The 21,397-nt window shown below is 39.8% G+C and overlaps 1 protein-coding gene across 26 annotated transcripts in view; it reads right to left on the bottom strand.

Annotated features, from left to right (window-relative positions):
- The window catches only part of C2CD5 (C2 calcium dependent domain containing 5), a 124,301-nt gene extending 104,030 nt beyond the window's left edge, over window positions 1-20,271 (bottom strand). For 4 of the 26 annotated variants that reach the window (XM_075069869.1, XM_075069890.1, XM_075069882.1 and 1 more), the window contains exons 1-6: window positions 19,748-19,969; window positions 10,815-10,901; window positions 9,265-9,436; window positions 7,212-7,307; window positions 5,759-5,914; window positions 2,591-2,786 (exon numbers count right to left, since the gene is read on the bottom strand). In XM_075069869.1, the coding sequence (XP_074925970.1) occupies window positions 2,591-2,786; window positions 5,759-5,914; window positions 7,212-7,307; window positions 9,265-9,436; window positions 10,815-10,901; window positions 19,748-19,837 (797 nt within the window). In that variant the 5' untranslated portion in view covers window positions 19,838-19,969. Of the gene's footprint in view, window positions 1-939; window positions 1,065-2,590; window positions 2,787-5,758; window positions 5,915-7,211; window positions 7,308-9,264; window positions 9,437-10,814; window positions 10,902-19,747; window positions 19,980-20,145 lie in introns of those variants that run through there. The other 22 variants (XM_075069881.1, XM_075069886.1, XM_075069870.1 and 19 more) reach the window with 15 other exon arrangements.
- Between the last annotated feature and the right edge of the window lie 1,126 nt (window positions 20,272-21,397).

Below are 21,397 nucleotides of genomic sequence, written 5' to 3'. Positions count from 1 at the left end.
AGTGTTGCTGGGGATGAGGCCAAAGGCAAAGAAATGATGTTTACCCACTCAGCATTCTACAGATAGATGCTGATTATCCGCACTAAAACAGTTAAGCCAAATAAAAGACATGAAATGTCAGACCAAGGGGGGGGAAAGTATACATGCAAAAGAAAACAAAACTCAAAATAGGTGGCTTTAAAAAAAATTGTTCAACTACACAATGCTTGTTGAGTTAGATTATTAAAGAAAAAATGATCTCAAACTATATTTGTGTTTATATATATAATATTTTATATATATATACACACACACACATTTATGTACACACACACATTTTAAGAAAAAAATGTTTCCTTATCCTATAGCATCAGAAGTGTGCTCACAGCTAAAATCAAAGCAAAGAGAAAAACCTTAAGGAATACAACTGTATTGACAAACATGTCAGTTATGTGCAGATTGCCTTACCTGTTCTCCAGTACTGTCTTTTCCACAAAGCGACACAAACCCTTCCTAACGCTTTAAAAATTCAGATAGCACTTGGATTACACTTGAAAGCAATTTGAAGCCCAATCATGGTTTCCTATTATGACTAGTAAGAACGACTTGTAAACTGTACCTGATGGATGTTACTAAACTCAGATGTATGATTTTTGCGAGGTTGGGGGTTTTTTTTTTTATTTTTTTTTTTAAGGTAATCTCAAGTAGTTAAAGGAAATGAAAAGTATAGCTCTGTGGAAGAGACTTTGAGAAAACACACACTCTTCCAAGTACTACTGAATTTGTTTCAGCAGCTGAACATAGCAGTAGTTCTCCACTGACAGCAGGAGGACTCCCAGTGAGAAAAAGAGGGAGAAAAGATGGGTGGTACCTGCCTACACTGCCTGCCTGCCTGCACTTTGCGACCACTGTGCCTGTGGCCTGCCTCTCCCCAGCTCCTGAGTCTGAGTAGTCTCGTACCAGTGTAGATGAGAGTGGGAACAGACAGAGAGAAGTTCTGGGTAAGTCGTGAGCCAGAAGCAGTGTGAATTGGGCTGTTGTGAGTCGAGCGGCATCCATGGCTTGGCGGATGAACCAGCGGAGACCTGAGAGAATTTGCAGCCAAGGTGGAAGAAAAGAAAACAATACATACAACAGATTGCAAAGTTATGTTAAAAATGATTTCAGGGAGTGCTAGTTAGCGGAGATTTCTTATTCTTTAAGCAGACTCTAAGAGTTATAATTCCTAGCATGCAAGAGTCAAGACGAAATCAAAAGGAGCAGGGGAACAGCTAAGTAGTAACTTGTTAACATATTATTGAATCTTTGGCATTAAAGGCTAAGGTTAATAAAGAGAATAACAAGATGTGAGCAGAATCTGCTGGTCTTGAAACCCACTCACACTTCTGGCAGGACCATACAGATTGGTTAAAACAACCGATCAAAATCCAGCATGCAAGTTGCTAAACAACCTTGCACATACATGGGTTAAGATAATGTTTTTTGTCGTCTGTTCAAGACTGAATGCTACTAATTTATGGGTGATGTTTAAATTGCTAGCTATTGCAGCCAGTGTGTAGTTTTTAATTGTGTTTTTAACGTTGTTAATATGCCCAGAAGCTCTGTGATGATGGTTGTATGTTTCACAAGTCAATACAAATTAAATTAATAATTCTAAATAAGACCAAGAACTGACTCCCACTGCTGGGGAAGTTTTACAGTGGTACTGTTGCTGCCTCATACAAAGTGCTCTGATTGCATTATAATAATTACAAGACCAGTGTGCTAAAATAAAATGACCTAATTCAAATAAACAGTATATATCTGGACATGTGACATAGAAGTATACTTTTTTGTACTCTATTTTTCATCTAGTAATTGTGTAAAATATACATAAGATGCCAAAACAAATAAATTGATATATTCACAGTGGCAACTGAGGACTGTAAATGCTTCCACCCTCAGATTGATATGACACTGGAATTTTCCTAATTTTATTTCATTTGTTCCTGTTAAAAATTTGAATTCAAACTGTGTTGTGTTGACTTAGCCAAAGTGAACAACTGGAAATAGGCCACACTCCTCATCATGAAACCTTTTTCAGTCAGTGTACAATTTGTTTTGCTCACAAAGAAAAACAAAAGACTAAAATGATTAAAAGACTTCAAGGATGTCCTTGCATCTCCTGAGCCACTCAACTATTTGAACTCAAATATACTTATCTTTTCTTACATGAATATACAGCAAAGGCACTCAAAGTGCTAAAAATAGAAATCCCTTAAGAAATGCATAGTATTGTGAAAGATCCCCATGAACAAAAAATAGGTTATTTGCATGTGCAAACTATTTACCAGCTAGAGGTTGGTGGCTCGCAACACGGGAATGGGCAGTGCTATGACTGCACAAATGCAAGAGTTATGGAATTAATAGAAAAACATCTTTCTCGCCAAGATTTACTGCTGCAACATCTAATGTCCACATTCTCAAAATTGCAGAACATAAACCAAGTTACAGACAAGAAAAAACAGTAAAGGAGAAATAAACGCTGGGAAAACACACTGGATATGTAAAACTGAATGAATATGAAAAGAAATGAAATTCACTTCATCACAATCTATTAACTCATACTTACTCCTTCATTTCTTTAGATGGGGAATTACATGCAGGTAAGAATGCTGTGTTACTTATTTTATCCAAGGTACAGACTGTTCCTATGGCTCGTACTACTAGTCCAGATTCTCCCTCCAAATCAAAACACTGCAAGTAACCAACAACTGCATTCCCTCTCATTTCAAGTACCTTCAAGCCAATCTTCCTTTGAAGTTCACCTACAAAAAATAAATACAAGTTAACTGACATCTCACTTAGATTTACGGCAAATGTGTTAAAGAGAACGTTTCTTATTCTCTTCTGTGGATCTGACCCTCTTCATATTTGTAATAATTTCCAGGTAGGAAAACTGGCTAATAGATAACATCCCACATGACTATACCATAAACATGGCCACAACCTTCTCCTGCAAATTGAAGGCTCTTAATTCTGTGATCTTATTAGTAGTACATCTGAACCACATACATTATAGCATGTAGCTTGTTGATGGCACTATGAAACATTATGCAATACGGATTGCTACTATTATGGGCTGTTTTACACCACAGCCACGCCAAAGACCACCGCTAAGCAAACAGTTTAGTCCCATGTTTTCACACCTCATTAGCTACATTTGACGTTTTGAGATGGACTTTCACTTGGCTGGGCAATCCAAAATGACCTTTGAAATTCCAACAGTACCAAATGATACATGGTTGTTTTATGATGTAAATGGTCATCCCAGAGGAAATGAATTGAAATCATCAAACCAGCTCTAATTAGAAACTGGACACGAGCCATATCCTAACAGGTAAAAGACTGATTTATTCATATATTCACCCACAATGTAGTTTAAATTTTAAAAAAGCAAACAGGACACAATTACAATTTGACCAACGCTGATTAGATCCCCACTAAGTGCCTTTTCTATTCTAATGCTGCACACACTGCCTCTTTATATGTATCAGTCACATGTACAAAAAAACACTGTGCAGACATGTATTAGCCTTATCACAATATTATTTATCTGGTATCTCAGAATGTGCTGTGTCCCCTCACAAACAAATGAAGACATTACCCCTGTTCTGAAGAGAGTACAATCTAAATGTAAAATGACATAGTAAGTGGCAAACAGAAAAATGAGGTGGAAAGGGTGAGGAAAGACATGGGTGACAGTAATTTAAAACTGTTATTTACCGAATAATAACTGTGGTTCTTAGAGATGTTGTTGTCTGTGATATCCCAGGTTGGAGAAGGCTCTCTCACTGGTGGGAAGGTGTGCAGAAACTCAAAAGTTCAGAACCATGGTGTTGGGGGAAAAAGCTGAGCATGACTGTATGACAGGGTGTTATGCCAAGACTTTTGCAAGGTGGACTTTGATGGTACTGAATGAGAGTCCAGAGTTTATTAAATACAGAATACAATCAAAGATTTTTGGTGGTTAGCTCTTCAATAGGTGCTCCAACTGGAATCTGATCCATCTATGATCACTTTTTTTATAGTAGCGAGGTGATGAAGGACATTCTTAGGATCTACCCACTTGTTCAGTGCTGATAAGATGAGAGCTAGGACCACAACTCGCATGCTTATTTGATGCCTTGCAGGGTGAGATACTGACTTTAGCCAACCTTGTAAGGAATGTCGGTTAAGTTTGACAAGTGAGATTGCGTACAAGCAAGTAGATGTGTGGCCTAGAAGTTTGAGGTAGTTTCTTACTGTAGTTGGATTTGATTTGATTATGGTGATTATCCTCTAAGGAGAGAGAAATCTATCCTTGGGAAAATATGCCTTCCATGATTTTGCAGCAATTACAGCCCCTATAAAGTCTAAAATCTCTATTTTTCTTGTCTTCTATCCAAACTAAAAATCTCAGTTGGTCTCTCTGATATCTCCTCGTGGATATCTAGTCAGCAGCTCAAGCTCAATGTAACTGAAACAAAGCTCTTGATCTTCTGCCTCAATCCCTTCCCCTCCCCTCCTTCTTTTTCAACCACCATGGACATCTTCACTTTGCCAGTCACTCACATCCATAACCCGGAAGTAGATGCCAAAGGGGCTTGAATGATAGGAATAAGACCATCTCCTGGATTTCTCCAAAGGAGGTTTCCAATGTTCCCAATAGTGCCAAAGTGGTATATTGGTAAAATTGGTTGAGATGGGCTTGACCAGGCTATTGCCATGTTGTAGATGGATGCACTGGAACTTTAAAATTACTCTGATCAGCAGAGGTATCCTGTGTGATGTGAGGAGAGAAAGCTCCTTACTGGATGGCGGAGAAAGAGTGTATCCCAGATGAAGAATGGACATCATTGAGAGGCGGTGCCAACCTATGAAGTGACTTCAGTCCTGAGGTCAGAAATATGCACCAGTGCAAAGAGTGGAGACCTTGGTGCTGACAACAGTGCCAGGGATGTGGTTAACTTCTCCAACCTAGAATCAGGAGGTACCGCTAGGGATTCCATTGATAGTACCGATGTCAATGTTGGTACCAACATTTGCTGGTTAGTGGCATTTTCAGGCATGGGTGTTCAATTTGGCCTATGTAGGCTTCTTCAGTACCAAACCAGAAAACTAGTAGGCATCATTTTCCCCTATTTGGTGAGTGGGCTTAGCACTTTGTTCCATGTATAACAAAGGCTTAGCTCTCTCCCTATGGAAAGAAAGGAATTGTAAGCAATGATTTTTCCACAATGGTCAAACTCCCCTTGCCAAGAGAAGATGGTACCAGACTTTGGTGCCACGGTGGTAGCCAATACCAAGATGGTCTTCAATACTGGGTCTTTGTCTGGTGGGGTCAAGGATCTTCCGTCAATAATGACCTTGGGAGGTGCGTGCCAGTTGATGGGGCACAGGCTGACAGGGACTCAGCAGAGTCAGATCTTCTAGGAATAGGATCTTCTCTCTTTGGTGTCTTCAGTTCCCCTCATGGATTGTTCAAGGAGGTATAGCTTTGAACAGGTGTTCCTGGGACTTCCCTTTCCTCATTGAGAATGACGGACAAACTGAGCAATAGTCTGGCACATGGCTCTCACCAAGGCAGAACCGACAGTGGGCACCGCCATCGGTGACTGTCCCTGATAGAGGTCAATAAATTATAACTAAAATAAAACTTAAATATACACATCTTCTCCCTTAATAATTAATAAATAACTATAGACTTTAAAAAATAGCAGCAAATCAATATTACAGGTTGAATTTATTTATTTAATACCTGACATTAGTGAAATAAGTCTCTGTCTAGCCTCATTTGATGCCCTTGGTGTACGGATTCGATCTATCCATTGGTATTCGGGGTCTTCATTAACAACCAGCTCTTCCACAAATCCATGAATTACTACAGCTCTGTAACACTTTGGAATAGATGTGGCTGTTGAAAAGATACATAAATATGTAATATACAAGTCTAGAAGTGAAGTATTTAAATAGGAATTATAAAAAAAAATACGCCTAGATAGCCATCTCAGTGATTCTCTTCAGAACAGATTTTAGAGCATACCTAAAGAGTTTTACTAAGAATCTTACTGGTGCCTGCTGGAATTACTGCCTGAAGTTGTACCCTTGTTTTAACATATACATTCATAAGGCTCTTTCAATAGTACACCTATGAATATGCACACAAAGTAACATTACATGCACATATTCACAAACAGGCTTTGCTGAGAATGTATGCATCTTAAGTAACCAGAAAAAAATATTAGATGAATAAATTAATTTGAGATTCTTTAAAGGAGTTGCTTAAAAAAGAGATGGACTGCTGCAGATGGTCTTATGTAACCAAACAGTAATGCAATTCTGAACTCAAATTAGACTTTTTGTTTTGCCACTGGCTTTAGTGCGATGTGGACTGGGCCTTGAAGGAGAGTTGAGGAACGGGGAAAGGGAACAGAAACTAGAAAGATAAAAAAGCAGACTTGAAAAGAATGACACACACCTGCAGCTGCTCAAAACTCTATTTTGCACTAGTTTTGGCATATCACATAGAATTGTACAAAGGACTACCTGGGCCTCAAAATGTGTCTTGGGATTTCACTGGACTATTAGCCCCAAATCAGTAAAACATTTAAGCCTGTGCTTAACTCACATCGACTTAAGCTTTGCTGAATTGGGGCTTTATACAATAGATCAAATAAGAGCCCTGATACAAAGATAATTGCGGATAATGAGTTTTCCACTCTCTATTGGTTTCAGCAGGATTTGTATCAAGCCATAAATCGGTTTGTTGATATGTAAATGACCTGGTACTTGGCTAGTCAAAATCTGCTGTGGTTCATTCTATCAGAAAATAAACATTTTAACAATTAGAGGATAAGATAAGAGGATGATGAAAACTACATATTTTCACAGCTTCACTGCAAATACAGCATGATTTGTGTCACTACTGTGAATAAATATTTTATTGAAGAAAAATAACATCTTTTTCTGGCTGACGGAAGGAAAAAAAATGCACTTTGCATTTCCTCTCCTCAAGAAACGTTACCTCCAAAGAAGATACAAATAACAGAGCACAAGACTCAATTAACAATAATGAATTCATACTATTATTTAGAAGAGACACTTATTTTAATTTGGGAATATTTAATTTCTCAGCTGTCCAGTATTTTATATTAAAAAAAAAAAAACACATTGTCACACAAGACAATTTACTGATTTATTTATTTACTCACTGCAAAAAAATTTGACTCCACAGGATGACTGCCTAAAACGGTTTAAATCATTGAAGAGGTCTACTTTCACTACCACATTGATCTCCCCACGGATACCTGTCCATAAAAAAGGGGTGGAAAGCGAAATTTATATCAGAAAGAAAAAATAGAAAGAATAAAATCTTCTTAACTATTCAAAACTAATAATTAAAATGTTAAATATATTCAAGTTACGTATATTCCATAATGAATCAAAATATTAATATATTTTTCTCTAAAGAACTTGAAGCTAAATATTTCTGTTACAATGTTTTCAAACCCCATATTACAATTTTCCTCTCAAAAATGGTCTCAAGACCATAATAGAAATACTCTCCACAGTCCATTCTAGTCAATGTACACAGTATTCATTTCAGAATTATAATACCTATTCACAATGGTGTACTGAAAATTAGTTAATATTTTTGCAACACTTGAACATGAAAAGAATTATTATTTTGGCAATTCGTTTTTCAAACAAAGATTAATTTTTTAGCCATAATATAAAATTTTTACTAAAGCTATATTTCTTCAGTGTACAATCATCAGCTTTGATTTCTTTTCTCTTCCTACCTACAGTGCCTAGGTTCACAATCTTGAGCTGTTCCTCATTCTTATTAATTTTTTCTTGACTAACAAAATCATTTTGTGTGATACCACTTCACATTACTATAGCTTTTCACGTGCTGAAGACATCACCGTACCAAAAAAGTGAACAAAAACACTGGATGTAAATGACTGAATGGGAACTTCTTGCTATCGGGCCTCCTGACCCAATTCTCTCAGAAGTCACTATGTCTACACTGGTACAGACAGAACGTCCATCACAATAGCATCTTCATATATTTTTCTTCACATATTCACGATGACCACAAATCCAGACATCACAGAATATTAGGGTTGGAAGGGACCTCAGGAGGACATCTAGTCCAACCCTCTGCTCAAAGCAGGATCAATCCCTAACTAGATCCCCAAACCCCTAATGGCCCCTTCAAGGATTGAACTCACAACACTAGGCTTGGTAGGCCAATGCACAAACATCTATCTGAACTCCATTACATTTTCACTGTTATAATCTAACTCAGCCTTTTGCTTATTTTCCAGTGTAAAACAGTGATATACTGTGTATCAGACTTTTACATCAGTAATCTCCAAAACCAGTTCTTTTCATATAACCAATTTTTGGTGGAGAACAATAATTGGCTGTAAATTGACAATCATGTAAAACTTATTAATGTAGTTAAAAAAAAAAAAAAAGGATATTATACAAAAAACTCTACAGTGTATGTTTACATTCTGTTCTTGGAGTGGAATCCTGGCTACACTGAAATCAATGGCAAAATTCCTATTAACTTCCATTTCACCCCAATTCTAAAATATTTTCAACAGATGCATGCAGGACTAGAAAGATACTTTTTGTAGGGAAAGGGGAATTTCATGCTGCACTTTCTGTTGAAAATTTATCACTTCTTCTCCCTTCATCCCAAATAAAGCTTGTCCAAACATACCAAAAGGAACACACAACAGATAGCCTTCGTAAAAATACACGTTTTCAGCAATGGCCTGGTAATTGCAAAGGTTTTTTGGGGGGGGGTTTTGGTTGTTGTTCTTGTTGATTTTTTAAGCATTAACTACCTTAGTGGTGACCACTTAAATCATTTTCTGTCAATTTTTTCACTTTTCTGAAATTTCATGAAGGACATTCTGCCAGAAGCTATCTTCCAATAATAAATTCCTGTGACATAATTTGAGACATCTCAGCTGTACTGTATAATTGTTATTGCAATAAAAAAAGGAAAAGAAAAGTATCCTACGATGTAATTTGTCATTGGTTTTAAATTATATATTTACTTACCAGACTGTAAAGACTACACAGGAGCTGTGTCTCAAATTATGTCAAAAGAAGCAGCACTTCAGACAGCAATGCTAGGATATTACAAACTTGTTGAAGATATCGTTAAAAAGAAGATATTCTACCTTTCAAAGAAACTATGTCTAAAACAATTTCCTTTTTAAAAAAGTCAATAAGGCTTACCATGTATGGTATCATAAATTGGAAACCATCCAGAGATAACTGTAGCTGCCTCGCTATAGAGCAAAGGATCAATATCAATGTACACTTTGCCAATGGCGTCATTAGCACTGTAGGTGTCATGATCAAGAACCGTGATCTGCAGGGGCTCATCTTGTAGGTCTTCATCATCTACCTAGAAATACATGAAACTTCAGTATTTAATCAACACAAGGAAATTTTGCAGGAAAACAACTGAGGAAAACAAAAAGTATGAGAGTTGAGTTATATAGAATATGTTTACACATAAAATTTGTAACTATTGCGTCTTGTATACAAACAGTACACTCATGGATTCTTCTCTCCCCAAAGTGACCACATTACTGAAGGACATCAGAGCCACAGGCAGGCAAGGCATGAATCACGCACACTTTTAAAACTAACATTTCATCGTTTTTATTAATAGACTCCACACACTCCCTTTACCCCAAAAAATTATTTTTGACAGGAGCATCAAAAACATAAATAAGAATTCTCACACCTTCAGCTACAACAGCTATACTACATACCATGATAAAGATAAAAATGTGTACTGATGTTCTGATTTTACATAGCATTTTTGCGTTTTTGAACTGGTTAGTGGTTGGTAAGTAAGTAAGTTAAAGGCTTTCTATGCATCCTACAGAAAAACTCAGTAAGCTAGACATGAAACAGGGTAATCATTTTTTAAACAGTTAAATACCATTGGCTATGCCATTCAAGTTTAATTATGTTTTCTCTTTTTATTTTGGCATTACTGAAATAACAAGAATGCAACACAAGTGTTTTATTCAGAGCAGAATGTCAAAAGCCAACTATGATGCTGCTGTATTCAGCTTAAAGTAAACTGGCATGGTTCTGCAAGTTGATGAAGACCTACTGAAAAGTACTGAGTGCTCATAGCAACTTTTGAAGACAATGATAGTTGAGGGTGCTTGATAAATAGTGGGGGAAATGCAGTACTTTATGCAATCAGGCCCCAACATTACAATGTTTTATAATTGTGTAACTTTTTAAAATGTGATGCCTGATAAAGAAATAATACAGAAGATAGATAATTGCCTGCTTCTTTAACTATAATGTTAGTAAATCAAACGTATTCCACAAGCAAACTCACTTTCATATTCAAATTAAAATCTTCCTGTTTATTGCATTTTTAACTATGTGGATACTTGAAAGAAGCCTATTTAATTAGCATCTTACAATTTGTTTTCCTATTTTAACTTCACCGATTTCTAGAACTACAGTATCAACGGCATAATGCTCGGTTCAACTGGTAAAAATCCAAGGAGCCAATCCTGCAAACCTGTATTTACACAAAAACTCTCAATGAAGTCAATGGGACAGTTCCTGCAAGTGAGGACTACCTTAAGAAGTGTTTGCAGGAGAGGTTTCTGTATTAGTAACTATTTTTACAATACTCTGACTCCCAAATGCACACCTTTTATTTTGAGACCAGAATTATTTGACTAAAACGTTCCAAATCAAATATCCATATAAAATATACACAGACGAAATTTTACAAAAAGACTTACCTCAAATTTAAACCATTCTGAGTTCCACTGAGGATTGAGGGATTTAGGGTACACATCTGTCTTAAATGTGGTATTTCCAAATTTTACCTAAAAATACAAGCAAAGATTCAATGACAAACAAAAGAGTATCATTTATTAGTACTTCGTAATTTATGCCCAAGTATATTGCTAGTTAGGTACTGAAACAGATCCACAGGATGTGCGCTGTACCTCAGCTTTTAAACAGTCTTTTGGAGGAACCCCTTTAGTGTGTCAGAAGCCCAAGGCATCTCACTCTTTCTTCACAGTAGGCCATGCAGCCTCACTGCCTCCAATACTGAGCCTCAGGGCTACTGCTTCACACCATGAGCTCTTCCCAGACAGTCCAGTTTAGACAGACTCCTGGTTAACGACTTGTACCCTCTTCAAGAACTAATGCACCGCAGGAAATATTCACAGTGACACCACAGAGCATTTTTAAAACAGAGGAGCCTTTGTTACTCAACTGGAACACAACACTGTCGCCCCATCCAAATCCTCCTCTCATTCCTGACGGCCCCCACGAACCCCTGCCCCATCAAACCTCTGACTGCCCCCTGCCGCCCCATCCAATCCCTCTCCTCCTTCCTGGCTGCCCCCTTCCGGGACCCCTGCCCCGACTGCCCCCTGCAGCCTCATCCAACCCCCCCCTCTTCCTGACTGCCCCCCAGGACCTACCCCCATTCAACCCCCTGTCCCCACTCCACTGTCCCGACCCCTATCCACACCCCTACCCCACCCACCACCCCAAAATCCCTTGCCCTCTATCCAATCCCTCCTGCTCCGTGCCCCCTTACCGTGCTGCCTGGAGCTCCAGTGGCTGGCAGCACTACAGCTGCACCGTCCGGCTGGAGACAGGCCATGTCGCCACCACCACGCAGCACAGAGCACCAGGTCACACCGGGCTCTGCAGCTGTGCTGCCCCAGGAGCTCACAGCCCTACCGCCCAGAGCACTTCACCGGGAGCAGAGCAAGCGAGTTGAAGCTGCGGATGAGGGGGAACAGCAGGGGAGGGGCTGAGGGCGAGCCTCCCAGGCCAGGAGCTCGGGGGCTGGGCAAGACAGTCCCGCAGGCTGGATATGGCCCTCCTCTGGTCTAGAGGATAGCATCAAAGATGCTTAGTTTTGCAGTTCTCAAACTGTGGATTTGTGTCTCCAGAGATAACATGCTTGTTAACAGCAAAAATGTTTTTAAATAAATAAATAATATAAAGAGGTGAAAAATAACAGACCTCAACGCTATTGTCCCTCCGCAAATTTGTGTACACAGAGTCAATCCCTTACCTCTCTCTAAAAGTGCAAAGTTTCAAAAAGTTCAGTGAATAGGAGATTGTTGGGAAGGAATAGATCTGGACAAGGTGAAGAAGTCTGGAGATAAATGTGAGAAGGGAGGGACAGGTAGTAGAAACAAAAGTGAAACTGTTTGAGCAGCATATTCCAGGAATCTTGAGGTCTTTCTGAGTGTAGCCTTCATTGATTTGAGATCTACCCTACCATTCTCTCACTAGAAGAGAAAACCATTAATGGCAACAGGCCGTAAAAAGAGACCCAGTCTGGGAATATCTTAAGGACGGTCCTCTACCTGTGGGTAAGAGAGGCATGCATGCAAAATGCAAACAGTGCAACAAAGAAATGCAAGACCTTGTTGCCCCAATGAAACAACATCATGAGAAGTATTCCTTCTCAGGAGGAAGCTACGTTGAAGATGATGAAGGGAACATGTCTGAACATCCAGAATCTTCAGGTTGGTAAACTTTTTTATTTCATATTCTTTCTTAAGGACTGCCTGTCTTCCTTCTGGACTATTCTTGAATTCTCATGTTTGAGCAAAATATATAGTTGTTACTCTATGGTACTATCATTTTAGACGCAGCTGTGATAAAAAAATAAATAGCTGAAATAGGTAGATCTTCCTTTTACTATTTCACCTTTAAAGTAGTATTGAGTGTCAGTGAATGCAATGAGTAATACTAAATGAGCAGTATGGTAATAATAATTAAATAAATGCATTGACTTATTTTGTTTAGGAGAATTCATCCTCAACATATAGGATTCTGAAGACTATCCACCTTCAAGATCACCATCATCTTCTATAGTTTCAGTTATCTGCCAATGATAGTGTTTCAGTCACATCATGTATGTCACACAGCCACAGTATATCAACTGTAGCAAAAAGAAAAAAAAAATTTCCATCATCCAGAAACAACCATAGATAAATTTGTGATAAGAACCAGCAGATTAAAAAAAAAGAGGTAATTGATGAAAAAAATTGCCCAGTTTGTTTATGCAACAAACTCTCCTTTCCCTATGATTGAGAACCCACACTTCATTAACATGGCTCGGTCATTAAGACAAGGATACAGTTCACCCAGCAGAGCAGATGTCGCTGGATAAAGTGTATGAAAGAGAAATTGGGCAGTGTGCAAAAGGTCTAGAGCAGGGGTAGGCAACCTGCTGATTTTCAGTCGCACCCACACTGCCCAGGTCCTGGCCACTGGTCCGGAGGGCTCTGCATTTTAATTTAATTTTAAATGAAGCTTCTTAAATATTTTGGAACCTTATTGACTTTACATACAATAATAGTTTAGTTATATATTATAGGCTTATAAAAAGAGACCTTCTAAAAAGGTTAAGATGTATTACTGCCACATGAAACCTTAAATTAGAGTGAATAAATGAAGACTCTACTTCTGAACGGTTGCCGACCCCTGGTCTAGAGTGTGAAATTGTTAACCTGAGTCTTGATGGGTGGAGCAATGTCCACAATGATCTTGTTATATGTGCTTGTGTGACAATGGAAGAAGGGAATGTCTTCCTTACAGAAACAATTGATACATCAGGAAATGCGCACACAGCAGAATACTGACAAGAAGTAGCAGTAAAAACTGTAACAAACTGTGAAAAACAATTCAAATGTCTAGTACACTCATTGGTCACAGAAGCTGCAAATGTATCCAGATGGCACTGTCACAGACAAAGTTCTCAACATTGGGCTTAAGAGAAATGTTGAACACATGTTAAGTACCCTGAAGCCTATTTCTGTAGCCTTGAAAAAAATGCAGAGAAATAGCTCTTTTATTGCTGATGCTGTTGAAATTTGGAAGGAACTGAGTGAGATCTTAAAAAGAGAAATATGCAATGACAGAATTAAATTACAAGCATTAAAAAAACAAATGGGACAAGCACTATCTCCAGCTCATTTTCTTGCAAATATTCTCAATACTCGATAGTAGGCTCAAACCTTAACTGCTGAAGAAGAGGAGTGGGCTACAACATGGACATCCAGCAATCATCCCTCCATAACGCCAACTATAATAAACTTCAGAGCTAAGGGAGAACCATTCAAGAAATATATGTTTGCTGATGATGTTTTAAAGGAAGTCACACCAGTGAGCTGGTGGAAGTCATTAAGCACTTGGATTCAGAGACTGTTGAAGTGGTAATCTCACTTTTTACAGCAGTAGCTTCTTCTGCCAGTATAGAAAGAATATTTTTTCCCTTTTTGGACTAATTCATTCCGAATTGAGAAATCGTTTGGGACCTGAAAAAGCAGGAAAGTTTGTTTTTCTTTTCCAGATTATGAACAAACAGGAAAATGAAGGTGAAGATGACTAAGTTAGCTGCAGAAGCCAATATTTTAAATTTCTCATGTTGACCTGGATGACAGTCAATTTAAATGAAATTTTTAAAATAAAAATTAACTATTTTAGTTAAAAACAAAACAAAAACAAACCTGATTTTAAAAAACTTGAATGTTTTACTAAATTCAAAAATTCATATGCTTGTTTTGTTAAATTATTGTATGTTGCTGTTGTAGGAAAAAATCCAGAATACATAACGTTGTTCTTTTAGTTAAATAAAACAATGTAAATGTCTGTCTGGTGATGTTCTCCTCCTAATACAGCATGGCAAGAAAATCCTCCAAATATTAATGATTAACTTGTTGAACTGGAGATAGTTCACATCCCAATGACTTCATAAATATCTGCTTCAATTACCTTTGGTAAATGAAATATCCAAACAATCATTCATTTTCTGATACAGCTATAAAACTGATCTGAAAAGTTTTCAAAATAAATCACTTTAAAAATGTATAGTGTGTACTTCTAAAAATGGAACCTACATCTATCTTTGAGTTGTGAAGAATATGTATTAAGGTTATAACAACCAATAAGAATGCACTTTTGTGTAGAAATCCATGATTAAATTGAGTGTTTCTGACTAGTGAAGTAAATCAAAATCCACCCTTATGCGGACCATAACTATATTATCTCCACAAACCTATGTCCAAATAATTAAAAGTGATTACTCTGGAACTATACTCCTGATACAATCACAATCCAACACAAAAGTCAAAGCAGTAAGAGACATTATAACTCTCTTTTCAGACAGCATTCACTTGTCCATAATACTAATTATCCCAAAAAGCAGGAACAAAGGGCAACCATGGACACGTGAATGCAAGATATTTGTAAAATACCTATCACTGGAATGTAAACTAATATTCTCTATACTTCTATTGGTTATTGCAGCTTCAGTTTACTAACAGTGTGGTTTAAAGATATAGTGCCAATTTTTTTCAGGAGTTTATAATTAAGCTGTTTTAAGTCACACTGAACTGAAACTGGGAATATCAGTCGTCATACTGGTTATTTTCTTATTCCAAACTGCTCTGTTTAATTCTGTTAAGTATATTTTGTTATTTTTAAATAATACCTGCTCTTGTGATTTTAGTCACCATTTTTTCCATTGGCAACTGCCATATCTACCTCCCTACTCATGGCTTCTTCCCATGAGTTCACTAACATTTCTTCCTAGATGCCCACCACTCAAATTAAACATGGCAAAGAAAGAATGCACTTCCCCCAAAGCCCTTACCCCACTCCCTTCTCCATCACAGCAGATAATTACATCATCCTTTCTATATCAAAAAGCAACCACCCCAATGCCATCTTCAACTCCTTTCTCTCCTTCCTCCTCCTGCCTTTCATGGCTATTGATAAACCTTCATTTCTTCTTCTAGAAGTTCTCCAAATTCTATCTCTACTGCCAAAACCATCATTCATGTCTTGGTAATCTCCTGCCTGAATTACTACAACCTTCTATTCCTTAGTTCAGAGGTTCTCAGACTTTGTTCTGCAGACCACCAGTGGTCTGCGAGCTCCATTCAGGGGGCCCATGGATAGTTCCCTCTAAGGTGTATGTGCAAGCATGGCTCCATTAATTAGGTGCCTGGACCCTGGAGAAGATGCACATGTAAGGTGAGGTGGCCCTGGGGGGAATGGGGGTAGATGGGAGGGGGCAGTGGGTGAGACAAGGAGGTGGAGGGCATATGGGACATGCAGGGCTGCGGTGGCCAGAAAAAGAGGCGACTTTCCCCAACTCCAGGGCTGCAGCTGTCAAAGAGAGATGGCCTTCCTTCCCAGCTTCAGGTCTGTGGCTGCTGTGGCAGGGGAAAGCTCTCCCCCTCCTTCCAAGCCACAGCTGAGGGGCTGCTGCAGGGGGGGCGAGAGGGGCACATCCATCACATTAGAAAGGTAAGACTGCTGATATTAAAATATGAATTGTGTGCTTTTATTAGTAGAACAAAAAAACAACTATTATTAAGGTTATATATATATATATATATATATATATATATATATATATTATATATAGCGCTTTTATCCAAAGCGCTTTACAATAGTTAGCTAACAGTACAAACAACATTTGGAAAGATCATTAAGTGGTCTGCCGAGATCCTTGACAATTTTCAAATGGTCCGCGGAAAAAAAAGTTTGAGAACCACTGCCTTAGCTTACATGACTCTCATTTGTCCCCCCCCGTCTATCCAATAGGCCAGTGGTTCTCAAAGCCGGTCTGCCACTTCTTCAGGGAAAGCCCCTGGAGGAACAGGCTGGTTTGTTTACCTGCCACATCCGCAGGTTCGGCCAATCATGGCTCCCACTTGCCGCAGTTCGCCACTCCAGCCCAATGGGGGCTGTAGGAAGCAGCGCGGGATGAGGCAGGGGCCAAACCTGTGGACACGGCAGGTAAACAAACTGGCCCGGCCCACTAGCAGCTTTCCTTGAACAAGCAGCGGACCGGCTTTGAGAACCACTGCAATAGGCCACTGCTAAACTCATCTTCCTCTTCCACTACTCCGTCATCACTTACAATTCAATCACTCAATGGTTTTACAATGTTGTCTACATCTAATTCAAACTGCTCATCTTCACTGTGAAAGCTCTAAACAGCTCTTTCTATATCTCTGTGTGAAATATTTGTATGAAAACCAAAAAAAGCGCAGTATATTGTTACCACATTTTCTATATGACAACTCAAAACAAATTTTGTTTTGATAGTACAGTAGTTGTAAATAAATGCAGTATCACAACATTGGGTCTTGTTCCCACAGTCAGCTCTGTAGAGACAAACCCATACACCTATTAATGGGGCTTCATGGGCGGGGTGAGGGGGGTGCAGGATCTGTCAATTCAAAGCTCACACGAAGATAAAACTTAACTAAAAGACTTTAGTGAGTGGCATCGGCTTTGTCTGAAAACAGAAGATACTTCTAAAACAAGTTTTAAAATAACTAAAGCTAAGGTTCCAAGAAAATGTAAGACTGAGCAGTGAAACCTTAAATCAATTTTCTATCAATTAAAATGGATGTACCACATAGATGCATAGAAGTAGTTAATTGCACAGCTTTGTAGTAATACAAAATGTACAAGTTCATCTACTGAAGAAAACATGCCAAACAGCCACAGATAAAAGTCTTTAAAAGCTCTGCTTGCAAAGTCTAAGTAATTTCTAAAGTGAGCACAAGGAATAGCAACAGCTCCAGGTTTTTCGCTTTATTAATTCAAATCTTCAGAGAAATTAAAAACAAAAGACTAGCATCAACTGTACACTGACATCACAAAACCAAGCACTAAAGCACACAATTATTAAAAAGAAAACTAAAGGCTTTCAGCAACATTATTAAGTTTGCTAAGTTCAATATATGTAGTATTTTTTTATTCCTACCTTCCTTGTTGAATATGAAGTTCAATGAAATTATTGTTACTAGGGAATATCATAAAACATATAAGACTCTCCACTAAGTGAAAGGAACACTACTGTAAATTTGTCCCAATATTTGGCAAAAACAGGCTTGTATAAAACCAACAGTAATGTTTCACAAACTGTTTTAAACTCCCATAGAAATAGTTGTTCGTAAATTAATCATACTCATGCAACATTTGAAACTCAAACATTGTGGCACTAGGAACTAAAAAGTGAAACTAACAAACTATAAAAGTAAAAATAATTTAATAGATTTAAAAGAGTTAAACAATGTAACTGAACAAGTCCATAAAGACCATTGTAATGAAGTAAACAAGATTTTAATTTTTTTCCTCCAGTATTAATTTAAGGCCCTGATTCAACAGGATACTAAAGCAAACACCTAACTTTAAGCACTTTTTAAGCATCATATTGAATCAGGTCTTATGGCCCAAAGACTGTAAAGAGATCCATGAAGGCAAATACCATCAGATTAGGCCTGAATAAAGACTGGGAGTGGCTGAGTTATTACAAAACCTAAACTTAATTTCCCCAGTACTAATTTCTCCCTACTGTTACTCACACCTTCTTGTCAACTGTCTGTAATGGGCCACTCTCTTACCACTTCAAAAATTATTTCTTCTTCCTTGGTATCTTGCTGTTAATTGATTTATCTCATTAGACTGACTTAACATTTGGTAAAGCAACCCACATCCTTTCACGTATTTATACCTTCTCCTGTATCTTTTACTTCATACATCTGATGAGGTGGGTTCTAGCCCACGAAAGCTTATGTCCAAATAAATGTTAGTTTTTAAGGTGCCACAAGGACCCTCCCAGAACAGCAGCACCCTAGAAGAATCAAAAATTTAGTCAGGCATATTTATAGTACAAGTCATAGACTGATCACAGACCATGAATTTTTGTTTATTGTCCGTAACCTGACAAGGACTAACAATATCCATGACTAAATCTTAGCCTTACACATGAGGCAGAAAGCATACACAACTTGCCTTTCAGACTGCATTTAAGGTTAGAATAATAGGGCTGGAAGAGACCTCAGGAGGTCATCTAGTCCAACCCCCTGCTCAAAGCAGGACCAACCCCCAGACAGATTTTTGTCCCTGATCCCTAAATGGCCCCTTAAAGGATTGAACTCACAACCCTGGGTTTAGCAGGCCAGTGCTCAAACCACTAAGCTATCCCCTAAGGCTGACAGTTAAAAGAACAAATCCTCTTACTAACCTAGAAACTACTGAGAAGACAAGAGGCCTAGAACCCTACAAACCCATTTCTAAAGCCACTGTTCAGATCAGTACCACATTAAAGCCAAAAGATTAGGCAGAGATGTCAGTCCATTCCCTCTGGTCCAGGGCCATCCTGAATTTAACAGCCTCATCCTGCAGCCGAACTTGCACATTTTTTAAACAGGCAACAAAAAACTTTCAGGACTCACGAAATCAACACATCTTTCAGTGTGACACGGGGAAATCACATCACAACATCCATGTGGGGTGATACACTGACTGCAAAACAACAAAACACTGTGGCCCACTGGGGCATCAACAGACTGAGCTGGAGCTTCACCAGTTGGTGACACACTAGGGCACCACTTCTGCCACCACCGACATGACACAGCAATGGGTGGGATGGGAGCTGCAACAACCATGCTTCCCCAGATGGGTGCCCCATGCACCGGGAGAAACATCGAGGTGTGACCGTGCTGGGGTGGGGGGGCGCAGCACTGGGCAAGGTGAATCCAGCAGCGGGTGCTTGGAGACCTCCAGCTCCGCACAGGCGCGTGGCTTTGGGGTGGGAGGCACGAGGCACAACCCCACCCCGCCCCAGAGATCAACAGCAACCCGCGCCCTTGCCCTTCCCCCACACCTCCACAAAGGCGTCAGTCAGGTCACTGGCTCGGTCCATCACTGGCAAATGGCGCCCGGCCACGATCTTGACTTTCAACTTCCCCGGCATCTTCCTGCCCCCAGCTGCAAGGAGAAAACAACAACAGCGTGTTTGTGCCTCAAGAAACGGTAAGGGAGCGACATGCGCATGCGCGAAGCTGAGCAACGGTACGCATCTCCCTCACTCCCCCCATTCGGGGCGCCCATGCGCATAACCCCGGGGGGATTCGTGGGCCCGCGCGCATGCGCCAACGTTCTATGCAGACCGGTTGGGAGAAAAAGTCGTCTTCCGGGCGCATGCGCCGGCGTTGCTGGGTGATACTAAAAGAGAACCTGCTAATCGCGCCTAACGGTTATTGAAGGTTATTTTCTTCGCACCATTGTATGATGCCGAGGCACCGCTCACCTTCGCCTCCTCCCGGCGTGCTCCGCAGAAAGGAGTAGTGGGGAGGGCTGCTCCTCCTCTAAACCAAAATGGCGGCCGCCCTACGTACGGACTTAGTTAGATGATGTCGAGTACCGAATCGTCGATAGGCCGTGAGGTAGGCTCGGGCTAACGCTGTTGGGTAGACAGGCGATGTGCTTGAACGCCGCATCATCGATTGAACATCACACCGCTCATCCTCCGGGACGCTAACGCGAGCAGGTGCGGGGGGTGGGATGCGGCAAGGCCTAGTGAAGGGTGGAGAAGGATGTTTCCATATCTGCTCCCCGGGGTCCGCGTTTGGGTACCCTTACCAGTGCTCCTTGGCAGAGAGAGCTCGGCTCCAGCCCTGCTGTCCCTAAGCCTCCCACAATCTAATAGCACAGGTAGCAAAAGAGCGTCACTGCCCCTAGGGCCCATGAAATGCCAGGCCGTGAGCGGTATCTCTGCTTGTGGGTGCCACAGAAGTAAACCCCAGAAGATCCAGTCAGTTTTTATCCATCTGTGACGTTCCACTGGTGTGATATGGACTGGTGATCCGTTAGGTCACTCCAGTCCTCGACTCTGGGAGCCAGTGTTATCCTGCTCTGCTGTGAGACCCCCCCCCCCCGGACCATTCATGCACAACCTCTGGCATGTAAAGTGCTCTGAGCTATATGAGTAGGCGCTTTTAGCCAGCTGCTTGGATTGTGCAACCAAATGACACTACACAATATCTCAGGTTCGAGAAACAACCCTAGGAATCTCTGTCTTCCGGTGTCCAGTTATGTTTGCTGGATGCTGCAAGCTAATATGAGTTTATCAGTTTAACAAAGAAATTGATATGTAGCAGGCTTGTTATCCCCAGGGGAGTCTCTGACACGCTTCAAGCCAAATGCCCTGCTTCAGGTAGAATAAACAAATTTATTAACGCCAAAAGATTGATTTTTTGTGATTATAAATCAAAGCACAAGAAGTCAGACTTGGTCAAATGAAATAAAAGCAAAACTCATTCTAAGCTGATCTTAACACTTTCAGTGCCCTTACAAACTTACATGCGTCTCATCACAGGCTGGCTGGCTGCCCTTCAGCCAGGCTCTCCACTTTGATCAGCACTTCAGTTGCCTGGTGATGGTGTCTGTAGATGGAGGTGGAAGAGAGAGCCAGCATGGCAAATGTCTCCCTTTTATCATGTTCTTTCTTCCCACTTGGCTTTATCCCCGTCCC

The sequence above is a fragment of the Chelonoidis abingdonii genome, chromosome 1 (assembly GCF_003597395.2).
Source record: "Chelonoidis abingdonii isolate Lonesome George chromosome 1, CheloAbing_2.0, whole genome shotgun sequence".
Lineage (NCBI taxonomy): Eukaryota > Metazoa > Chordata > Testudines > Testudinidae > Chelonoidis > Chelonoidis abingdonii.
Note: the sequence above shows the minus strand (reverse complement) of the source record. Positions and strands in the feature narration are given on the sequence as shown.